The following is a 21,673-nucleotide window of genomic DNA, read 5'->3' as shown; positions in this document are numbered from 1 at the left end:
GCTTACTTAGGAGCCTTTGATGAGGAACTTTATCAAAAGCTATGAGGAAGTCAAGGTAAACAATATCTATTGGATCCTCCTTGTCCACATGTTTGTTCACCCCCTCAAAGAACATTAACAGGTTAGTGAGACAAGATCTTCCCTTACAGAGCCCATGTTGAGTCTGCCTCAATAGGTTTTGTTCATCTATGTTCCTACTAATTCTTTCCTTAATAATGGTTTCCACCAATTTACCCGGTATCGACGTCAGACTGACTGGCCTGTAATTTCCCGGATCTCCTCTGGAACCCTTTTTAAAGATGGGAGTGACATTAGCTACCTTCCAGTCCTCAGGAATGGAGGCTGATTTTAAGGAGAGATTACATATTTTTGTCAGGAGATCCACAAGTTCACAATTGAGTTCTTTCAGAACTCTCGGATGTATGCCATCTGGGCCTGGTGATTTATCAGTTTTTAAGTTGTCTATCAGTTTTAGGACCTCCTCTCTCGTCACCTCAATCTGACTCAGGTCTTTCAACACCCCTCCCGAACTCAGCGGCTCTGGAGTGGGCAAGCACCTCTCATCTTCCACAGTGAAGACGGAGGCAAAAAATGCATTTAGCTTCTCAGCCATTTCCCTATCATCCTTCAGTACTCCTTTTACCCCTTGGTCATCCAAGGGCCCCACTGCCTCCCTGGCTGGTTTCCTGCTTCTAATGTATTTGAAGAAAGTTTTATTGCTCTATTGTTTTATTGTTTTATTGAGAGATCATGTTGACTCCAGTACTCACTTGTGGTGTCAGACGTCATGCAGTATTCTGTGACCTGGAGCGAGTTCACATAGTATTACAGAAAGGGAGATACATTAAAGCTGTATAGCAGGAAAGGGTAGAAAAATCTAGTAATTATACTTTACAGACTGTCTTCCATTTGCTTATATTCTTGTTTCCTTTATGTTTATGTTAGAGAACAGCACACAAAGTAAAATTGTCCAACCAGGAGAAACATATACGTACAAGTGGACTGTACTTGACACAGATGGTCCCACAGCAGAGGATCCTCAGTGTGTTACCAGATTGTATCATAGTGCTGTGGATGTGACAAGGGATATCGCCTCCGGACTGATTGGACACCTTCTGATCTGTAAAGGCAGGGCGCTTAACCAGAGAGGAGTGCAGGTACAGTCACGTCTTGCAAGGACTGAAACAGTGAGACAGAGAGTAGTCAAACTTAGTTGTTGATCTGTTCCTTCTCTGGCTGGAGACAGCAATAGACATTAGAGCTGTAGATGGTATGACAGAGGAGTTCACCCTAATTTATTTGGTTCCACTACTCTTGCTAGTCAAAGCGGTTTTGAAGGTTTTGAAAGTACAACTGGTCTCTATCCCCATGAGAGCTTATGCTACAATAAAGTGGTTAAACTTTTAGATGCCACAAATCTTTTGGTTGCAAAGGTTAGAGACTATTTGAATGTTTGGTTCTCTCTTTAAATGTTTCTTTTCTTGTCCTTTTCATTGAATATTTTAACGGTTACCATTGTACAGGGGTCATTTTGTAGAAAAAGAGCTAGGGGAACTCATTAGCATAACTCATTAGCATATGCCACACACCCTGACATCAGGGGCCCGGCGGTGGACCTGCAAGGCCAGCGGGAGTGCGAGGAAGCCCTGCCAAGGCCCTCCCAGGCAGGCAGGGGTGGGGAGAGGCGGGGAGGAAGCAACTTACCCTCCCTCTTCTCCTGCCTCCTCCTGGCTGAATGAGGGCTGGAAGGGGGCGGTCGGAAGCAGGGGGCGGGGCTTCATCATGTGCCCCGCCCCCTGCACCTCACCCGGGGGAACTGTGTTCCCCCGCGTTCCCCCCCGAAATGACCTCTGCCATTGTACGTTACACTCTGCACATAGAATTGTTCAGTGCTGAAAATTTTGTGAGGATTGTGGAAACCATATTTTTGTGTATTAGTTAAAATTTGAAAAATTAGACATACAAATGATTTTATAAATGATTATTTATTGAATTGCAGAGATTACATTAAGGAAATGAATTATAGAAAGTAGAATAAAAATCATTAGCATTTTAACTGATCTGTAGTTAAATTTCACAGTATCATCTTTATATCTTGGATGTTGGTTTTCTGATATTCCATGATACTCCTTTGCTGTTTGTTTGCTTTACCAACGTCGTTAACCATCTGGAATTAGAAATGGGATTTTACCACTTTTAGCTTATTGTCATGATCACAGGAGCTATTGCAGTGTAACTTTTGTCCTAGCGAAAATCACAGATTTAGATATCATCCTATCTTTTGTTGAGTCAGTGTCAGTGAAATCCAAGATAAATAGCAATGTTATGACTTTCAAACCAGGGGGGAAATATCTAGTGTAGCAGTGATCCAGCACTTACAAGAGAGAACAGTGGCCTGTGAATTCATTAGTAAGTGGCTTTCTGGGCAGCCCAGATCTGTGGCCAATCAACTTCCAGCTTTGTTATGGCTATGCAGTAAGTCACGGCGTGAGAATAGACAGTGACCCCAATGCTACTCCTTGCAAAAAGTTTAAAATCTTTCCTCCTCTAGGGAGTATCTTGGGATACCTTCTGCCCATCTTTGGGATTCTTTAACCATCAGTCAAGATGAAGTGAAGAGTTCTTCGTGCTATCAGCAACTAGGGCATGTCTTGGTGTTTTCCAGAACAAGGCTGATGTGGAGCAGCATGCCGTCTTTGCGGTGTTCGATGAAAACAAAAGCTGGTATTTGGAGGACAACATCAAGCAGTACTGCAGCAACCCCTCCACTGTCAAAAGAGATGACCCCAAATTCTACAAGTCTAATGTCATGCACAGTGAGTATACACCTGAGCTAATGTTTTGCTAAGTTTTTGAGAACCTGACATAGTACTGTGTAAGTTATTTCAAGGTGTACTTTTTAAAAAATCCCTGCCCTGGATGGCTGAGGCTAGTCTGATCTTGCCAGATCTCAGATGCTAAGCAGAGTCGACCCTGGTTAGTACTTGGATGGGAGACCACCAAGGAAGTCTCAGGGTTGCTACGCAGAGGCAGGCAAGGGCAAACCGCCTCTGAATGTTTCTTGCCTTGAAAACCCTCCAGGGCCACTATCAGTCAGCTGCGACTTGATGGCACTTTCCACCATCTACTAAAAATAGAAGATAGTATGTTGTTTTCCTGTTGCTAAGCTTGATGACAGTGACAACACTTGAGACCAGTTAAGCGGAATGAGTAGGTAGACTGAAAGGGTGGGATTCAAGGCTGCTTCTGCCTTCCTGAGAGACAAATCTCTCGAACTCATCAGAGAGAAAGGTTTAATATAACCCTTCCCTTCATGCACTGATAAATTAGTTGCAGGATGCTTTCTATGTAGGGCAGTATCCTGCATCACCTGTCGCATAGATTGTCAGCTGTGTGTGAATCTGAGTCAATTCCATCCTTTTTGTAGGGTAAGAAAGTCAACATGCTGTTGGTGAAGCTATTACTTTTAACTGCAGCTTTCCTCTCCACCCCCCCCAGCTCTCAATGGCTTCGCATCTGATGGAACAAATATCTTGGGATTTTGCCAGGATTCCATTGTTGAATGGCATCTCTCCAGTGTAGGCACCCAAGATCTGACCGTGCCCGTACATCTTCTGGGTCACACTTTTCTGAACAAAGGAAAAGATCAAGACATATTAAATCTTTTCCCCATGAGTGGTGAATCTGCAACTGTGACCATGAACAATGTTGGTAAGTGACAGAACTATGCTGTTCACTTATTTACCCACAAATAAGCCTGGCATCAGTCCTCAGGGTAGATTCTGATGAGTTGTTTGTCCCTGTTATTAGAGCAGAAAGGACTAGTAGTTTGACCAAGTTATTTCCTTCTATCTAGAAATACAGATGGTGTACTGTGTTTTGAGTATGGAAATCAAAATAAGGGCTAGTGTTGTCTGATGAAAGAATAACTTCACTTCCGCTTTGCACCTCCTCAAATAATACATTTAATCCATATATGTAAACAGCAGTAATTCATTCTTTTCAACAGCTACAATGATTTTCAAGTACAAATGAAAATGTTTGATTCTCATTAGTATTTTGAAAATACCTGTTAACAGTCTTATGTTGTGTGTGTGTGTGTGTGTGTCACTTCTTGTAAGGTAGCTCTTTGTCCACTTCTTTGAAAATCACTTTCACTGAAAACCATTCAGGATCATGATTTTGGACAGGTGAAACATTTGCCTTACAGACCAAGCTCTGTTGACTTTTATAGCACCTGTAACACCTGCTTACTATGGGATTTCTCCAAATCACACGGCACATTTTCATGCTACCTCTAAACATCACCAGGAAGAGCATCATAATGTGCATATTCTCTGCACATAATGGCTCCAGAGATTATAGCCACAGCAGGGACCAGCAGCTGTGCAAGTCTCCTGAAATCCCATTGAAACGTGAGGTGAGCCTGGAGAGGTTGACTTGCACATAGTTCTCCACCTGCTTGCATATCTCACCCATCTCTCCAGCTGTTGTTAGCTTCTAGCTCAAAGGTTATAAACATATAAAGCTGCCTTTATGCTGAGTCAGGCCATCTAGTCCAGTGTTGACATGCAGGGAACTTTGCCGCAAGCATGCTTCTCAGGTAAACATACCTTGCTCAGATCTGCTCAATTGCATGTCAGACATGCTCTTGACTGGATTGCCTGAATGTTCCTTGTGAAATTTTGCTTGAGCATAACACCATGCCAAGAAGCTTGCGCCATAACCCTTTGGTTTTTGAAGCCTGAAGTTGCTTTTTCCGAGCCCAAGAACTGAAGGATCTCATTTATCAGAGGAACCACAGTATCCCCTAGGGTCCTGGATATCCAGATCATTAACCTGGCTGATTTGTATACATAATGGACTTGTTTGCCATTGGTTCCTTCTTTGCACATATGCATCCTTTCAATGACCAACATCAGGTAGAATGCATTCCCTGCTTTTTGCTCCTGTGCAGTCAGTGGAATCTATTCAAGAAGAGATTGCCAAGAATGGCCAACATGATTAGCTGGGTTCAGACAGACTCAGTGCAGTTGGAGCAACCTTTGAAGTTTCCTCTTCAGCAGGCTGTTCTGTGTACTGTGATCCATGCTTAACAACAGAATGCCTGCTATGAGAATGTGAAATCATGTCCGCTGTAATCCACACCTCACCAGTATGTCCTGAGGTGCAGGCTCCCTTGCCATCTAGGCTGCACTGTTATTTATTTATTTCTTAATCATTTATATGCTGCCTTTTCACCTGATAGCAAGGCCTCTTCACAATAAGCAAAACAGAGACACAATAACTGCAATAAGATTTTTTTAAGGAACTGGTAAAAGATAAAGGTGCGGTGGGGGGAGATGATGTTCTGAAATGTCCTCTTCCCTGTCATCTTTCTCTAAGTTCCATGATGGTTGTGAGGGAGATAGCCCCCACTCCAGATATGCACTGACTAGCAACCAGGGTCAGGTAGTGCCAGATGTTTTTGTCAGATGAGGAGGAGGAGGAGGAGGAGGAGGAGATTGGATTTATACCCCGCCATTCACTACCCAAAGGAGTCTCAGAGCAGCTTACAAGATCCTTTCCCTTCCCCTCCCCACGACACCCTGTGAGGTAGGTGGGGCTGAGAGAGCTCCGACAGAAACTGCTCTTTTTCAGGAACAGCTGTGCCAGAAGAACTATTGCTTGCCCAAGGTCATCCAGCAGGTGCAAGTGGAGGAGGGAGGAATCAAACCCAGTTCTCCCAGATTAGAGTCTGCGCACTTAACCAGTACACCAAACTGGCTCTTAGAGAGAGATTTTTCTTCACCCAGGAAGATGGAGAGTCTATGGTTTCTGGTTCTTCCAGACAGCAGTCATGAACAGGGCCTGTGTCAATGTATCCTAAATTAGGAGAGCTGCCGTGGACTTCTTCTAGGCCCACTGCCTCCAGCCCCCTCTGCCTGCACACCTCCCCTGCTACCTGAACACACATTCTTCCCCCACCAGCTTACAAGTGCTCTGTCACCCACACTCCCAGCTCCATGTGTTGCCCACTAATGCCAGGGAAGTGCATGTGTGTGGTCACAGCTGTAGCACAGCTAGCAGCCATGGTGGTAGCAGTCTCAGGCGTTCACCCTGCTCAGCCCCATCAGGGAAAGGGTGTGCAGGTGACTGTGAGCACAGGTGATGGGAGAGCTTGAAAGCAGACAGGGGAAGGACATACAGGCAGAGGGATGGCACCTAGGTGGGTGGGTGGGTGTTCAGGAAGGGGGGGCTGATGGTGGGCAGGGGGCCCTCAAACCCTGGAACTGTCCCTGGTGCTGAATGATCAAGGCACTGTGGGATGATGATGAGGATGAGAACTGTCATCTTTCTCCCACACAAATCCTTTGAAGGAAGGCTTCCACATGCTGTAGTATCTTTGCATGGAGTTGCCATTATCAACTATACCATTCCCATCTCTGATCCTTAGGAGTCTGTCTTCCATCGCTTATCTCTATAAGGATTTATCTACCCTAATGGCAGAGCTTCTACTTTTCCTATAGTGATTCATAAGCTCTGCTAGGCTTGACTGTGCAACAGTATAATGAGGGATGACTTTGTATCAGTCCTTGCCACCACTCCTACGAGCCACAGACTTCATAGTTTTGGTACCAGACAAAGTTGAACCATATCTGTATAAGAAAAACACAATCTGTGCTCTTCTCCTTTTGCAGGAACCTGGCTTCTGTTCTCCTGGGGCTCCCGTGAAATGAGCAATGGCATGAGAACAAGGTTTAGGGACGTCAAATGTGAAACTGATTACACAGAAGACGATGCTTTTTATAGTGTCTTTGTGCCCCCTGAAATACTTCCCGTGGCCGCTACAGAAACAACAGCAAAAAAAGAAAGAGGCACAATAGCAGAAGACTATGATTATCAAGAAAACCTAGCCACCCTTTATGGATTCCAAGAAGAAGACTATGGGGGAAAGAGAGAGGATGAGAAGGAAGAGGATTCCCAAGAAGAATTAGCTTCATTGCTGGGACTTCGAAGTTTTAACAGTTCAGCTGCTGAGGAAGAGGAGTATAATCTTACTGCTCTTGCAATGGAAGACACTTATGGCACCAGCTCTACAAGAAACTATGACCTACCTGTAACCTTAGATCAAGTGTTTACAAATAGTAGTGATAATTTGCACGGTGGTGAAATGCTGGAAACTCAAAGTACCACTTCTTACCTCACCGCCATTAGTTCACTCCATCCAAATTACTCGTCTTTGGCTGAAGAGGCTGTGTTTTCAGATATCACTACAGTAGTTAGCATCTTATCATCTGAAGAAGGCCAAAGTAGTGATGGAGAGAATAGTACTGTGATCTCAATTAGTTATAATCAAACAAATGGAGCAGAGCCCCTGAGAACTGATGGGGAAGCACAGAGCAAAGATCCAGCAGAATTGTTAGCTGACACAGAGAATAGCACCATGGCCATATTTTCACAACCCTCTTCAAAGAAGGAAGAAGAAGACAATGCAGATGGAAAAGATACTTTGGACAGAGAGAAGGTAAAACAAGGTCTATCAGAGGCAATGTTTTTTGCTGTTAAACAGATGCGTGCTCTGCTCTTTTATGTGCAACAAAAGAGAAACCTCTCTGCTTTAGGCAACACAACTTCAGGTATGGCCTTTCTTGCCATACCTAGAGCAGAAAACACCTCCACCTTAGATAATTCACAATTTAATTTAGAAACTGATTACATTTCAGATGATTATGATGAAGATGAGTTTCCCATCCTTTCAACTAATTTAACTTCTGCTGTGGAGCAGGCAGCCAAAAGTGATGAGTTTGAATCACCCCATGCTTCTGAATTAGTATTGTCAAAATTCCAGCGACATAGCAATTCAACTTTGGGTGATATTTTAGGCATCTTAGTTCCTACGGTCATTCCAAAGCCACTAACAGAAAGACCGAAAGTTTTACCTCTCAAAAGGCAGAAGTGTCCCTCTAAAAAGACAAATTATGAGTGGAATTTTGTCTCTGAGAAAGAGAATTATGACACAGGGATAGACCTTACTAACACTGTTGATGACAAATTTCAGAACAGCTCTAGAAATGCCACAATGGATCCAGAAAATACCATATTCCCTGGTAAAAAAAAGCAAGAGAGGTATAAAGGAGATTCCCAGCCTGACCTTGGCCAAGAGGAAGTGGGCATCAAGCATGGAGTTCTGATTGAAAAGGAACATGAAAACTGTACTATGAAGACATCTGGTACTTTCTTGAAAGCCCGACGAAAGAAGAAAAAGGAACATCTACGTGCCTCAATGACTCCAAGAGGTTTCAAACCTCCAGAGTCATCTAAGGGGCTCAACGATACCCAAGCTTTCAATAAAGCCAACCATACTATGCTACTGAATGAAGTCAATTATACTCTGACACCAAGTCAAGTTAAACCTTTTGTCAAGATAGGCCTCCCCAATGAAAATGGGGACTATGAAGAGTTTGACCCAATATACTCAGACAGTGAAGAGAGTTCCAGTGGTTCAGTCGAATATGAAACTGTACACTATGATGACCCATATACAACAGACTCCCGACTTAACTTAAGTTCCGTGCGTAACCCTGATGACATAGCTGGGCACTATCTACGTGCTTTCGATAATGGGTACAAGAGGATATACTACATTGCTGCTGTAGAAGATGTGTGGGACTATGCAGCATTTAGGAAAAGGTTTGATTGTTGTTTTTTCTCTTTTACCACTGCCTGATTCCATGTTGCTGTCTTAACTACTGTAATCACTAATGTGATATTAACATTCAATGCTATTAAGTTTTGAGCCATGTAAGAAGGAGAAATAAGTCAAATAAGTGAGCTGATAATATGGAATCAACCTTGGATGTGCTGCAATTGATCTGGGATTTTAGAGCACTGTGCAAACCAGGTATTTCAAACCAAGAATGTGCATTCAGACAACAATGAATCAAATTTTGTGCCGATCAGTGCTTATCAATTTGTGCTAATCAGTTTTGGGTGCCCCACGATCACAAGAGGATACCACAGGGGAAGGACCATGACTCAGTGGCAGAACACAAGCTTTGCATGCAGCACGGTCCAGGTTCAGTCCTCCAGCATTTACACAGGAAGGATCTTAAGCAGCAAGTGCTGGGAAAGACATAGCTCTTCCTGAGACCCCAGAAAGCTGCCCCTAGGAAACGTAGTACACAGTCCTGAGCTAAACGGACCAATGGTGTGACTCAGGATAAGGCTGCTTTGTACACATTTGTCAAGGGTCTGATCTTACAAGCCCCAGACAACCTTTTGTCCAATTGGCTCCACAGGTGACTTTTCTCCCCTTTTCTTTCTTTTTAATTAAAGCTTAGCAGCTTTGTTGTCTGACTTTGAGGTGACGAAGCACCTCTTGGCTGAGGGACACAAATACTCATGTTTGTTTCGTTAGTTTATTTCTATTTTAATACTTTACTCTATGTTAATGTTTCCATCAACTACTTAAACTGCTTAAATAATTTTAAACTAGGCACTGCGGCTGTAAAATTGCTAGTGCGACTAGTGCAGAATGCAGCTGCATGCCTTCTGCCTGCAACATCTGTGCAGGTGCACATTCAGCCAGTGCTACACCAATTACACTGGCTACCAATTGAGTACCGGATCCGGTTCAGGGTGTTGGTGCTAACCTTTAAAGCCCTGGGCAGCCAGGGACCAACATATCTGCGGGACCGCTTCTCCCCATATGTGCCCTGTAGAGCTTTATGCGCAGCAGAGCAACATCCTGCTGGCAGTCCCCAGCCCAAAAGATGCCTGCCTGGCCTCGACTAGGGCCAGGGCCTTTGCTGACCAAGCCCCAGCCTCATGGAACATGCTCCCAACTGAGATCAGTGCCCTGCAGGATTTATTACAGTTCCACAGGGCCTGTAAAACGGAGCTATTCTGCCAGGCTTTTGGTTAACTGGTGGGTGACTGCTTTTTCTGGCCCCTCCTGCCCAAACTGCCCTCATACTCATTCAATAGCACAGAGCGGAGGTGTCAAACTCATTTGTTACAAGGGCCGCATCTGACATAAATGTCACTTTGCCAGAGCAGGCCATGTGTGCCATAAAACGTAATGCCAGGTACTGTAGATAGGAACTGTATAAAGGCCTGCAGCTCCGAGTTACTGTATCCTCACTGCAAGGCCCCATGGGCTGGGAGGGGGTTGCAGAGGAAAACCCACATAGGCAGACTGGAGAGGCAGCTGGGCAGATGCTCCCATGATGCTTGACTGCTGCAGATGAGGTTGTTCTGCCATGCTGAAGCCACAATGGAGCGGCTCCGCCCACTCTCCCCCAGTACTCCCTCCCTTGCACCAGTTGCTCACAGGCCACATAAGAGCCCTGAATGGGCTGTTTCTGGCCCCCGGGCCTTATGTTTGACACCCAGGGTGTAAATGGCAATGGTTTCCATCAATAGTAACTGGACTACTATTATGTTTCTGCCTGTCAGCCCTTCAATGCAAGGAGCACAACGCCTGCCATTATTCTTGTGCAAGTGGAATATAGACTCCTAGATCTTGCTCTGCTTGCTCATGAGATTGAGGGGCAAGTTTGTCCATTTCTTTTTATAGGACCACATGTCACATCACATGATATTTTGTTCAGGAGAATCCCCTGACCTTGAATAGGAATTTCAGGGGAGGGGCACAAGAGGCTGCTTGGTGAAAAGGAAAGGAGGGAAATCAGGTTTGATTTGTGGAAGGCCGGATATCTTTGTAAACTTTTGAAATTTCTTAGCTAAAGTCTTTATGGAGCATTAGCCCTTATTCTTCTTGAGTATAATGTTGACATTGGGCAGGATTTAAAGAATGGTGCCATTACTTCTATATGCCCACCATAGCTCTGTGCTTTTATCTGTTAAAGAACAGCACCATGTACTACATTTTGAGGGTCTTTTAAAGTTTGTGATATAGTACAGAGGCATGTTGTTCAGGAAAAAAACAACCCAGACTTGAAAAAGGGCTGAACCAAGGCCTTTGACATATACAAAGTAGCTCTCCGAATTCTATCTAGTAAATTCAATGGAATCATGCGCTAAATACTAGCGTTGGTACATATTGCTTATTCTTTGATCATGGAGTAGCTTTGTCACTTCCCAGACCAGATTCCCAGGAAATTGTTTACTATTCACTTTAGCCATAAGAAAATAATTGTTTCGTTTACAGTTTGGTTGTTTTTTAATGCTCCATGTCCTCAGTGCAGTGAAAAGTGGCTCAGCCAGCACAGTGTACAAAAAGGTGGTTTTCCGAGGTTATCAAGACAGCACTTTCAGAACGCCTGTAGTTAGAAGGGAATATGAAGATCACCTTGGCATCCTTGGTCCCATCATCAGAGCTGAAGTAGACGATGTCATCCTGGTAAGTCCATTTCCTATTAGAATAAGGTGGGAGGTTAATAAAGGATTGAATGTGTCATCTGGGAAGGATGGATTTCCTTTTTAGTTTGTGTATGAAGCATTCCTAAAGCATTGCTGATACATTTTGTATCTTGTGGTTAAACTCTAGAATGGGAATTATATATATATGGTACAATAACAGGATAGAACTGTGAATTTGAATCCAACTGGAAATTATGTACAAATATGTTTTCAGTGGGTTGGGTCCAAAAAAACCTGTGGATGGAAGGGATCTAGTTGCTACAAATTCTGCAAATACAAGAATTTGTGAAGTGCTATAGCAGTTCTTTTGCTTTGCAAAGTACAAGATATTGTGCAAGTGGAAATACATACTGAAATCTAGTTTAAGTTGTCTTACACAATTCTGCAGTGTAAAACTGTGGTTCCTTGAACAGAAATCCTTTTCCTCAGCAGAAGGGTGTGCCTCTGATCCATCCAGCAGAATACTGTATGATCCTCTAGTTGTGCAGATTACTCAGAAGAGCGTTGCACAGTACAGGAAGCCAGGAAAGAAGAAAAAAGAGAACAGAAACAGGAACACCTATTGGGGAGGCTCAGCTAATCTGTAATTGAAGAGACCTATCTCTGAACACTGGGGAAGAAGCAAGTTTCCTTCTGTCGTGGTGACCCATCTCTTGAATCGGTCAAATGGAGATGAATGAAATTTCCACTGTCACCAATACAGGATTATGGTACTACCATAAGATTTAAGAGTAAGGGAGATCTCACTAATTAATAGGAAAGTACAAAAAATTATTAGAAAAATTAATAGGATCTTAAGCAACTTGAGCACTGTCAGAAGACAAGTAGGAACTAACATTTATCATTTTACTGGGAGCAGCAACTGTCTGAGAGGACATGACCTATGCTCAGTTTTATCTGTTCAGCCAGCTAGCTGTGCACATCCCACAACAGGATTTCAGGATTTATATTTTATGTTTTTGTATGTGTTTTAGCTTTGATTTTAATTGTTTTAATGATGTGTGTGTGTGTGTTGTTGGTTTTTAATATGTGATTTTATTATGAATGTTTTTAAAATTGTTAGCTGCATTGGTGGCCCTGATGAAAACAGGAAGGCACGTGTGAACAAATGCTTCTTCAGTCGTTGCAAAGCAGTGTGTGGACATTCCATATGACAAAGGACTCTTCTGCAGAAACCACCGCCTAGACTTGAACTGTTCCAGGCTCAGGCTACAAAACCTGTACCCAGGGCAGCGACAGCTTAATGTTTTTAAAAGCTGTTTTGGGAGGCGTGCTTCTTCATCACCGGTAATCACTGTCTCTTCAACTCTTTAGGTTCATTTTAAAAATCTGGCCTCCAGGGCATATTCTCTTCATGCTCATGGACTTTCCTATGAGAAATCGTCTGAAGGCAGAAGCTATGATGATCAGTCTCCAGAATGGTTCAAGAATGATGATGCAATCCAGCCAAATGGCACCTATACCTATGTCTGGCATGCGACCAAACGGTCAGGACCTACACAAGATGGGAAAGTTTGTAGGTCCTGGGCCTACTACTCTGCTGTAAACCCAGTAAGACAATCTATTTTAAAAAGTAACACTCCTGCAGATTGCTTTGAATTAGACTGTAAATGCTTTTTTTTCAATCTTAATAAAGTATTTCCATCTCTTATTTTAGATGCAAAGTTTGAGTCCAGTGGAACTTTTAAGACCAACAAAATTTTATTAAAAGTATGAACTTTCGGGGGCATACCTTGAATAAAACTTCATTGGTCTTCAGGGTGCCACTGGACTGAAGCTTTGTTCTGCTGCTTCAGACCAACACGGCTACCCCACCTGAATTTATTTTACATGCAGTTTGCTGTGCAGATGTATCTTGCATTTGAGAGTCTCGTGTGTATGCGTGAAACAGAAAAGAATTACCATGTTATAACTTCCATTAACTCTGTTCATGAATCTTTGCACCAAAATGAATCAAAATTATGTTTTTAAAATAAACCACTTTTGAAACCAGCAATTAGTCTCCATTAGAAACTGATTTGCAGAACCGCTTTCTTATCAGTCATATTTCGTTTTGGTCTTGCAGGGAAAAGATATACACTCTGGCTTGATTGGGCCAATTTTGATCTGTCAAAAGGGAATGCTTGACAAGTATAACAAGCCAATAGATATGCGGGAATTTGTCCTCCTGTTTATGGTCTTTGATGAAAAGAAGAGCTGGTACTTCAATAAACAGGCCAAGAAGACGTGTGCAGACAGAACTGCTGATGCTGAAAGATGCCACACATATCCTGGTATAGATGCTTACCTTTGTCTTTTATAATGGTGGCAAAGAATAACTCAGTCTTTAACAACAGAAAAGAGACAGGGAGATTGCTATATGTTAATAATTTGTGTACATGAGTCATCTGCGTGTGATTTTTATGTGCCATCACTTATACTTCAAATAACTTCTGTTTTACAAACACTGATCCCTGTTTTCTCTATTGTGTCATCATAACCAGTCTCCCTGTTAACTCGTATCTTGCACCAGCACCAAACTGGTTTGGTCATTTCTTAGACTTGGTCACTGTTAGACTTTTAAGCATGTCTGTATTCACTAATACAATACACTCTTTATTAAAACAAACAACAGTATGAACTTGCTTTGCAATGCACTGTTTACAATCCACTTCACCCAGCCGTCATAATCCTTTCTCTCCCTTTACGAGGAGGGCTGCAGCCTTCGTAACCCAAAGATGGGCACAATTCTGCTGAAGTTGAGCACACGTACACTCCTTTCTATTTCAGGAGAACGGTCGTTCATTTATTAAGTTCCCATTTTCACATTGGATATGGAAGGAGTGGAAGGAGTTGTTCTTATTGCTGGCAGGATTGTGCTCACTTTGATGATCCACACCCACATATACAATTTGAGATTTCCAGTATATATTTACAATGCTTTCTGCTATGAAGATAATATTTTAATTAAGGCACTGAGTTGCATAAGTATTGCAAGACCAATGCTTTGAAACATTCAGTGGTTACAGACAATTGCAGTGATACGATGTGTATCAAGATATTTGATTGCCATAAAGGTAAAGGTTCCCTTGCTCGAAAGCCAGTCGAATCCGACTCTAGGGTTGCGGTGCTCATCTCCGTTTCAAAGCCGAAGCACCAGCGCTGTCCAAAGACGTTTCCGTGGTCATGTGGCCAGCATGACTAAACACCAAGGCGCACGAAACGCTGTTACCTTCCCACTGAAGTGGTACCTATTTATCTACTTGCAATTTCTTGCTTTCGAACTGCTAGGTTGGCAGGAGCTGGAACTAGAGATGGGAGCTCACTCCATCATGCGGCGCACTTGGGTCTCAAACTGCTGAACTACCGATCTTCCACAGCCTGCAGTTCAGCGTCTTAACCACTTGAGCCACCGCAGCTCCCTTGATTGCCATAGGATATACTATATTTGTTTGCAATTTCTTTTATCATTGCTAAAATGTTTTCCTTTCAGCTATTAATGGGATCCAGTACCAATTGCCAGGATTGCGGATGTATCAGGATGAGATGGTTCATTGGCATCTGCTGAACACTGGTGGGCCGAAAGATATTCATGTGGTTCATTTTCATGGTCAGACATTCACAGAACAGGGAATGGAAGATCATCAGCTTGGCGTCTACCCACTCCTTCCTGGTAAACATCATTCAATCCATGTATTGAAGTAACTGGGCTGTTCTGTAGAATGCTAGAATGAATCCAGTCAGTTCTAACTATATGAATCAGTGTGAGCTGTCTTGGCTTATTGCAACAACAGTGGGTTTTGCTTCCAATTCATTCACTAGCCTTCTCTGTTGCAATGGCAATCCATTTTCTCTTTTCCATTTTTTTTCAAATTGAGTTTTTTTGGGAGGTGTGTGTGTGTGTGAGTGCTTGCCTGGAAGTCATGGTTGACTTCTGGCTACCACTAGTGTGCCTTGGACATTTTCAGAGAGGTGGCTTGCTATTGCCTGCCTCTGCATCCTGGCCCCAGTATTCTTTGGAGGTCTCCCATCCAAGTACTTTCCAGAGTCGGCCCTGCTTAGCTTCCAAGATCTGACAAGGTCATGCTTACCTGGGCTATCTAGGTCGCAGCCTCTTTTCTGTTTTCAACTTCATCTCTGCAGTAGGAGAATGACAATTATCTTTTGTTGAAAGGCTGTGCTCATCTGAGACAACATGACCAGCATTATGTAACTTTGTTGATCTGGGATAAAGTCCCTGTTTCTGTAATATTCACATGCTAGCGAATATCAAAAGAGTGAAACACCCTACTTCTCTCTCTCTCCCTTCTCCCCTATCATGTCCTCAACATTGCCTTCAATATTGCCTGTTATAGATTGTAAGCTGTTAGTAGACAGGGGCTTGCCTATTTTTTGCTTATGAAGTTCTTCAAACTCTATGTGTACTGATGGTGTTACTACATAATAATAATAATAATTTATACCCTGATTTTCCTCCATCATGAAGTTCAAGACCACATTCCTCAGATTCCCAGGCTGTGGGTGTGTGTTTCTTTTGTAGGCACTAACCAGACCCATGCCTGCTGGGCTTCTGCAAGGTGTTCATGTCACGAGTCCTCCAACCCTACACTCAAATACTTTCTCTCTCTTTTCAAGGTTCATTCCGCACTGTTCAAATGAAGCCATCAAAAGCTGGTGTGTGGCTTTTGGACACGGAGGTTGGTGAATATCAGCAAGCTGGAATGCAGACTGCTTTTCTTGTTATCGATAAAGGTAACAGAGCTTAATCCATAAATGTCATTGCACAGTTGGGAAGCACTGAGCTACCTCATGGTTATGTTCTTCCCACTTCTGCAACTCCCCCAATTATGCATCCAGAATAAATGAGGTGGCAGAGGGCAAGGCAGGATGAGTGTGTGTTAACAGGTCTCCATGAGAGTAGATATTCAGCTGTGGAAATTAAGAAGCTGCTCGATGAAGAGGAGTGCTTCAAAAAAACTGAGGCTCTGTTTGCATACAGCAAAATGTAGGAATGTCACAATTGCAGGGCCAACCTACTCATTGCTTCAAATGCATGGCAGCCTCTGATGTAGGCCTCCTTCCTATGTCTCTTGGGAACATCTTATTAAAGCATGTCGTGTGCTACATGCTTTGCAAGTGACGGACAATAAAAAGCTAAAGCTGAGTGCAGTGAGGTCACATTGATGTAATGGCATGTATCTGCTTTGTTATCAGAAAACAATGGCAGCTAATGATATAGAGTAAAACATTGACTTGGATCCTGCCTAGAATTTCCATGGACTCAAGGGCTGATCCCTACTCCTGATTTCACTGATTCCCTACTACTGTGGGAGACCTCCAATTTCCCCACAAAGTATTCTTGGGAATTTGTGTCCCCTGGGAGCTGCATTGGGGGCAGCTTCACGGGGGGGGGGGATTGCCTCCTCTAAACTTGTAGAAATTCTAGGCAGGATCCAAGCCACAATCTGCCCTTTAAACTAAAGTACTTATATAGAGATTTCTGTTAGAATTCACGGAGATCCGTATTCTAACAAGTTTGGCTGCGTGGTCTGCTTGAAAAGGCCTGTGGCTTGGCCCAGCAAACTTGATGGCTGATCCAGGGTAGCAGAGGGCTGAATCTTTCTTGATGGTGCCAGCCTTGATGGTGCCATACCCAACACAGTTGGAGGGAGAAAAGGCAGATAGCTAGAAGAAATTCTTGATGTATGGATTTGGACAGAGGCACAGAGAGAATGGGAGTGAACGGTGAGTTGGCCACAAGCAAAATACTTCGGCTTGCACTTGTTCTCCTTGGGGAGCTGTAGCAGTTAGCTACCTGGCTTTGGGCATGTGCTTTTTTCTGATGAACTCTACGTATGTGAATAAGCAAACACTGCAAAAAACACCACGGCTTGGATCCAACGATGCACAAGCAGAAACATAAGCAGTGCCGTGCTACTCGTGCAAGACCTCGTGGAAGCACCTAGCACATTCACTCCTATATATTATAGTGCTTGGGAACTGGTTGTACAGCATCTTGTACAAATGTGGATACATTAAGTTCAACTTAGTCCAAGAGCACTAGTGCAAGTGGAAATGTTGTACTGTGTTGCCAGCATTCTCAGCACTGAACCTGGGGTGGTCTTTCCTGAGAGAGAGACACCCCAAAACAACCTCTGAACCTCCACAAGCAGTGCCCTATGACGCCAGGCTTGGTTTAAACAGTGGCTTTTTGCTGGGAGGCTAGGAGAACCACATCTTGGCTGAGAAAACTCAGGCCAAAGAGTTCTTCAGGCTGGCTGTACGGCCAAGCACTCCCCATGCAAGCAAACCCCCCCCCCACTCTTCTCTCCTGTCAGCTTGCCTTAGGCATCTTCTGCTGACCAAATGGCTAGTCTTTTGACTGTCAAATGTTCAGACAGGCAGAGACAAAAAGCCTCTGGTCTGTGCTATTGTCGTGAATGAAGTGTGTTGCATGTTTCCACACCCCTCTCCTGTTTCACCCATGTCAGGAAGTATCTTTGGAATAATCCTCTCATCCCTGTCTCCATATATTTGTCTAAGATATCTGCATTCTTACACCTATGCCAGACCTATCAAGGTCAACATTAACTCTTCATGTCTAGTGAATGGTCAGCCATTCAGGTTCACCCTGCCACACATTAAGAAATATCACTCCTTTGTCTGGCACTAGGGGAAACGCCAGACCACTCTATTGTTCCACAATGGATACCCCCAGTACAGTCATCCAACATCTGGCTTCTATTGTTAAATCCAGACCCTGCCTCTCTGGAAGCTCATTGGTCACATCTAGGCCTTGCCCATCCTGATGCCACACACCCCTGGGACTCATCATTGGTCCAGAAAATCTATTGTTCTCACCTGAGACCAGCCCCCAGGGCCGCCCATTGGTCTACATTGTTTTCCAATGCCTATATCCCAGCGAACACATGGCCTCAGGCTCAGACCGTGTGTTTTCTGCCATGATGCCAACTCGCAGTCCACCCCTGGAACCCTCTGGGTTTTTGGTCACCACCCTTTCTTCATGGACCTCTGCACATCTGGATAGGTAGTATCACCCCATAACCCATCCATTAGCTATCAATCACCTTTGCTTCCTTAAGTCTGTATTGCGTGCGTGAATGTTTAATTACTGTTTGTGTGCTTGTGTATTGTTTGCTTGTGACGAATCTACAGTAAAGGAATAATTTTATATTAAAACCAGCCTCCGTGTCTATTTCTGGTGCTTCTGGAAGAAGCGGGACCCCTGTATATAAAGGTGTTTGTTCCCTTATTGCCTATTGCGATTTTATAATATCTCATGTTCCCTAATATTGATAATAGAGCAATCAGGCTAACAACTGGATCCAGCCCCGGAGCTCTTCAATACTCTTTCATCCCAAGGGAACAAGAACCTGTAGTGCTGCCCCAGGGAACTGCTACATACTATGACCTAGTGTTTGTGGGGGAGGGGGGTTGCCAGTGCTCATATACTAGGTTGCAATGATTTCCACCAATTGCCCCCTTAGGACTTGGGAGAGCACCACTCTCCCATGAGAAAATTCAGTACCAGTGAGGACTACCACAAAAGAAGTTCTGCTTTAACTCCAAAGTTAATGGCTGTATGTTACAAATGTCAACAGATATGAGAAAATAAATTTCAACTCACTTTATATAAATTATGCATTAAATAAAATGTCTGGGAAGCATGTTAAAAATAGACCAGTTTTAGTATATATCAATGGTCACATAATCAAAGCAACAATATTATGAAACAAACAGACACACTCAGAGTATTTATAGTAGCATTAAATGCTGCAAAAATTATGCTATGAGGTAAGCTGAACAGTGTTTATGGAGAGCTTATTTGTCATACTCCCTTCTCTTTGGATCTCTCCTGTGCTGCCCAAAAAGCCACCCTTAAAGGTTGGAGGATACTTCAGACAAAATGGAATTGGGTGAGGCTGTAGCTAGAGAGTGAATCACCTTTCCACAAACTCTTTTTTAAAATATGTTTTTATTTTAGAAAACAAGATGATATAAAAGGGATACAGAGGGGAAAGCAGGATTATATAACAAATTATACATATCAAACGTTATTTATACATTACAAGTTATATAGAATATAAAGTGTTTATTCCCAACATTTTAAAGACATTTTCTATAAAATTGTTGTTGTTAGCCATTCAGTTGTGTCCGACTCTTGATGATTCTTTGGGCCAGCTCTCTCTTGTATTTATTATTTATTTGTTTGATTTGTATCCCGCCCTCCCCACTGAGGCAGGCTCTGGGCGGCTTACAGGCATGTATACAAATATAGTAAAACATAAAATATTTTAAAACAGATAAAACAGGTAAAACCATCACAGTTTCAAGCAAATACAGGTGATAGGCGATGGCGGCATTCTTTCAGATCTTTCTTTTCAAAGTGTGCACATTTTAAGAAACTAAAATGTGATTTTCAGGGCTCTTTTCCTAGCAGGAACTCCTTTGCATATTAGGCGACACACCCCTAGTGTAGCCAATCCTCCAAGAGCTTACAGTAGCCCCTGTAAGAAGAGCTCTGTAAGCTCTTGGAGGATTGGCTACATTAGGGGCGTGTTGCCTAATATGCAAAGGAGTTCCTGCTACAAAAAGAGCCCTGCTAAGACAGAGTCTTATATGCTAAAGGGGGTTGTGCCTGAATCTTGGACAGAGGCACAGATTCAGTTGTGCCTGAATCTTGGCAATTCTATGGGCCAGCTGTCTCCACATTTTCTGATCTTGTACTATTTCTTTGAGTCGTCCCATGCTCAGGCTGGTGTCAACTTTTATGGTCTCTAGCCACTGTGATCTTTGGTGGCCTGGTTTCCTTTTGTCGCTAACCAATCCAAGCATAATTGCTTTTTCTATATAATACATTTGCACAAACTCTTGTATGAATGGAGCTAGAGCTCATATGAGAGCTCATATTCCCTGTTTCCACTACAGCCTCATATGCTGTTTCTTGCACCATGCCCAAGAGCCTTTCCAGTGCACTGTGCCTGATAGCCAGCATAGTGTCATGGTTATTGTGTTAGACTAGGATCTGAGGGACACCGGTTCTAATCCCCTCTCTGCCATGGAAGCTTGCTGGGTGCCCTTAGGCAAGTCACGCAATCTTAGCTGAACCTCCCTCACAGGGTTATTGTGAAGATTAAAAAGGGGAGATGAGAACAATGTAAGCCACTTGCGATCCTCATTGGAGAGAAAAACAGGATATAAATAAAGTAAAACAAAATAGGTTCAGTTAATGTTCCAAATGTGTTTTGTGTACATATCTTCCCATAGGGACTGCAGAGGTAAGGTTCCCAGTGGATTTTTGTATTCAGAAAGAGTATTTGAGATACCCCTCCCTTTATTTCATAAAACAAGGAGCAAGATTTCTTAGCCCTGGAGATATGGCTAGTAAAATGTCTGTGATCCTTCTCTACAGAATGCAAATTACCCTTGGGTCTGGGAAGTGGCATTATACAAGATTCACAAATAAGTGCTTCTGATCACAAACGTAAGTTGAATGTCACAGCTATGGAATGTCTGATAGGATGCTGAATATGCCCACCTGCTCTGCCTTTTTAGTCCACCCTTTCAGGAACGTGGGTTCTCCCTTCCCCATGGGTATTGGGGTCTTCAGATGCCACCCTCCCTTCTGAGGTGAGTGGCAACTGAAGACACAGTATAATCTCTAGTGGAATGCCCTTGCCACAACAATATGCTTGGCCCCAGCTGTGTTAAGTGTTAGGTGATATGTATGTTTGGTCAAGCCTTTGGCTGGCGTTTGTGTTTTTATAGACCCGTGCCTTTGCTTCTGTTGTGGTTTCTATCGTTCTTCTGATTGTTACTGCTCTCATGGTGTTTGCTGCTGCTGTTAAATTGCGCTGAATGTCATTTTTAATCTGATGTTGTTATTTTTAGCATTACTTTAGCTTTGGTTTTGAAGTTGTGAGCCACCTAAAACTTTTTAAATGGAGAAGAAATAAATAAATAGTTTAAATAAATAGATGTCCATGATACCACATGCCACTACTTTATTCAGTGTGGCTTAATATTTTAACTTCCAAGTTTTCACTATGGTTGGAACAAGTTGTCTTCTGTAATTCCAGAACTAACAAAACAAAAACAAACAAAAATATGACATACATTAATTAGCAGGCATACATTGGCATAAGAAATTCAACAGGCTATGTATGTGAACATGTCCTAGATTGCACTCAAGAACATTTCTTTTACTCTAGCCATGGATTTACAAGAGATTGTCTCTTAGAATGTCTATTATTTTCTCATGAAAAACCAATCAATCAATGTCAAGGCTTTGATTTCCTCTAAAACA

General features: G+C 43.0%; 1 protein-coding gene across 1 annotated transcript in view; it reads left to right on the top strand.

Annotated features, from left to right (window-relative positions):
- F5 (coagulation factor V) overlaps positions 1-21,673 on the top strand; it is a 59,637-nt gene that overhangs the window by 25,690 nt on the left and 12,274 nt on the right. Inside the window, exons 10-19 of the mRNA XM_015411301.1 lie at positions 946-1,157; positions 2,666-2,816; positions 3,499-3,711; positions 6,681-8,673; positions 11,188-11,347; positions 12,682-12,918; positions 13,433-13,640; positions 14,840-15,019; positions 15,982-16,098; positions 20,780-20,851. Coding sequence (XP_015266787.1) covers positions 946-1,157; positions 2,666-2,816; positions 3,499-3,711; positions 6,681-8,673; positions 11,188-11,347; positions 12,682-12,918; positions 13,433-13,640; positions 14,840-15,019; positions 15,982-16,098; positions 20,780-20,851 — 3,543 coding nt within the window. The remainder of the gene's footprint in view (positions 1-945; positions 1,158-2,665; positions 2,817-3,498; positions 3,712-6,680; positions 8,674-11,187; positions 11,348-12,681; positions 12,919-13,432; positions 13,641-14,839; positions 15,020-15,981; positions 16,099-20,779; positions 20,852-21,673) is intronic.

The sequence above is a fragment of the Gekko japonicus genome, unplaced genomic scaffold, assembly GCF_001447785.1.
Source record: "Gekko japonicus isolate JY-2015 unplaced genomic scaffold, Gekko_japonicus_V1.1 scaffold2240, whole genome shotgun sequence".
NCBI classification, from domain to species: Eukaryota; Metazoa; Chordata; class Lepidosauria; order Squamata; family Gekkonidae; genus Gekko; species Gekko japonicus.
This window is presented reverse-complemented; position numbering and strand designations above follow the sequence as displayed.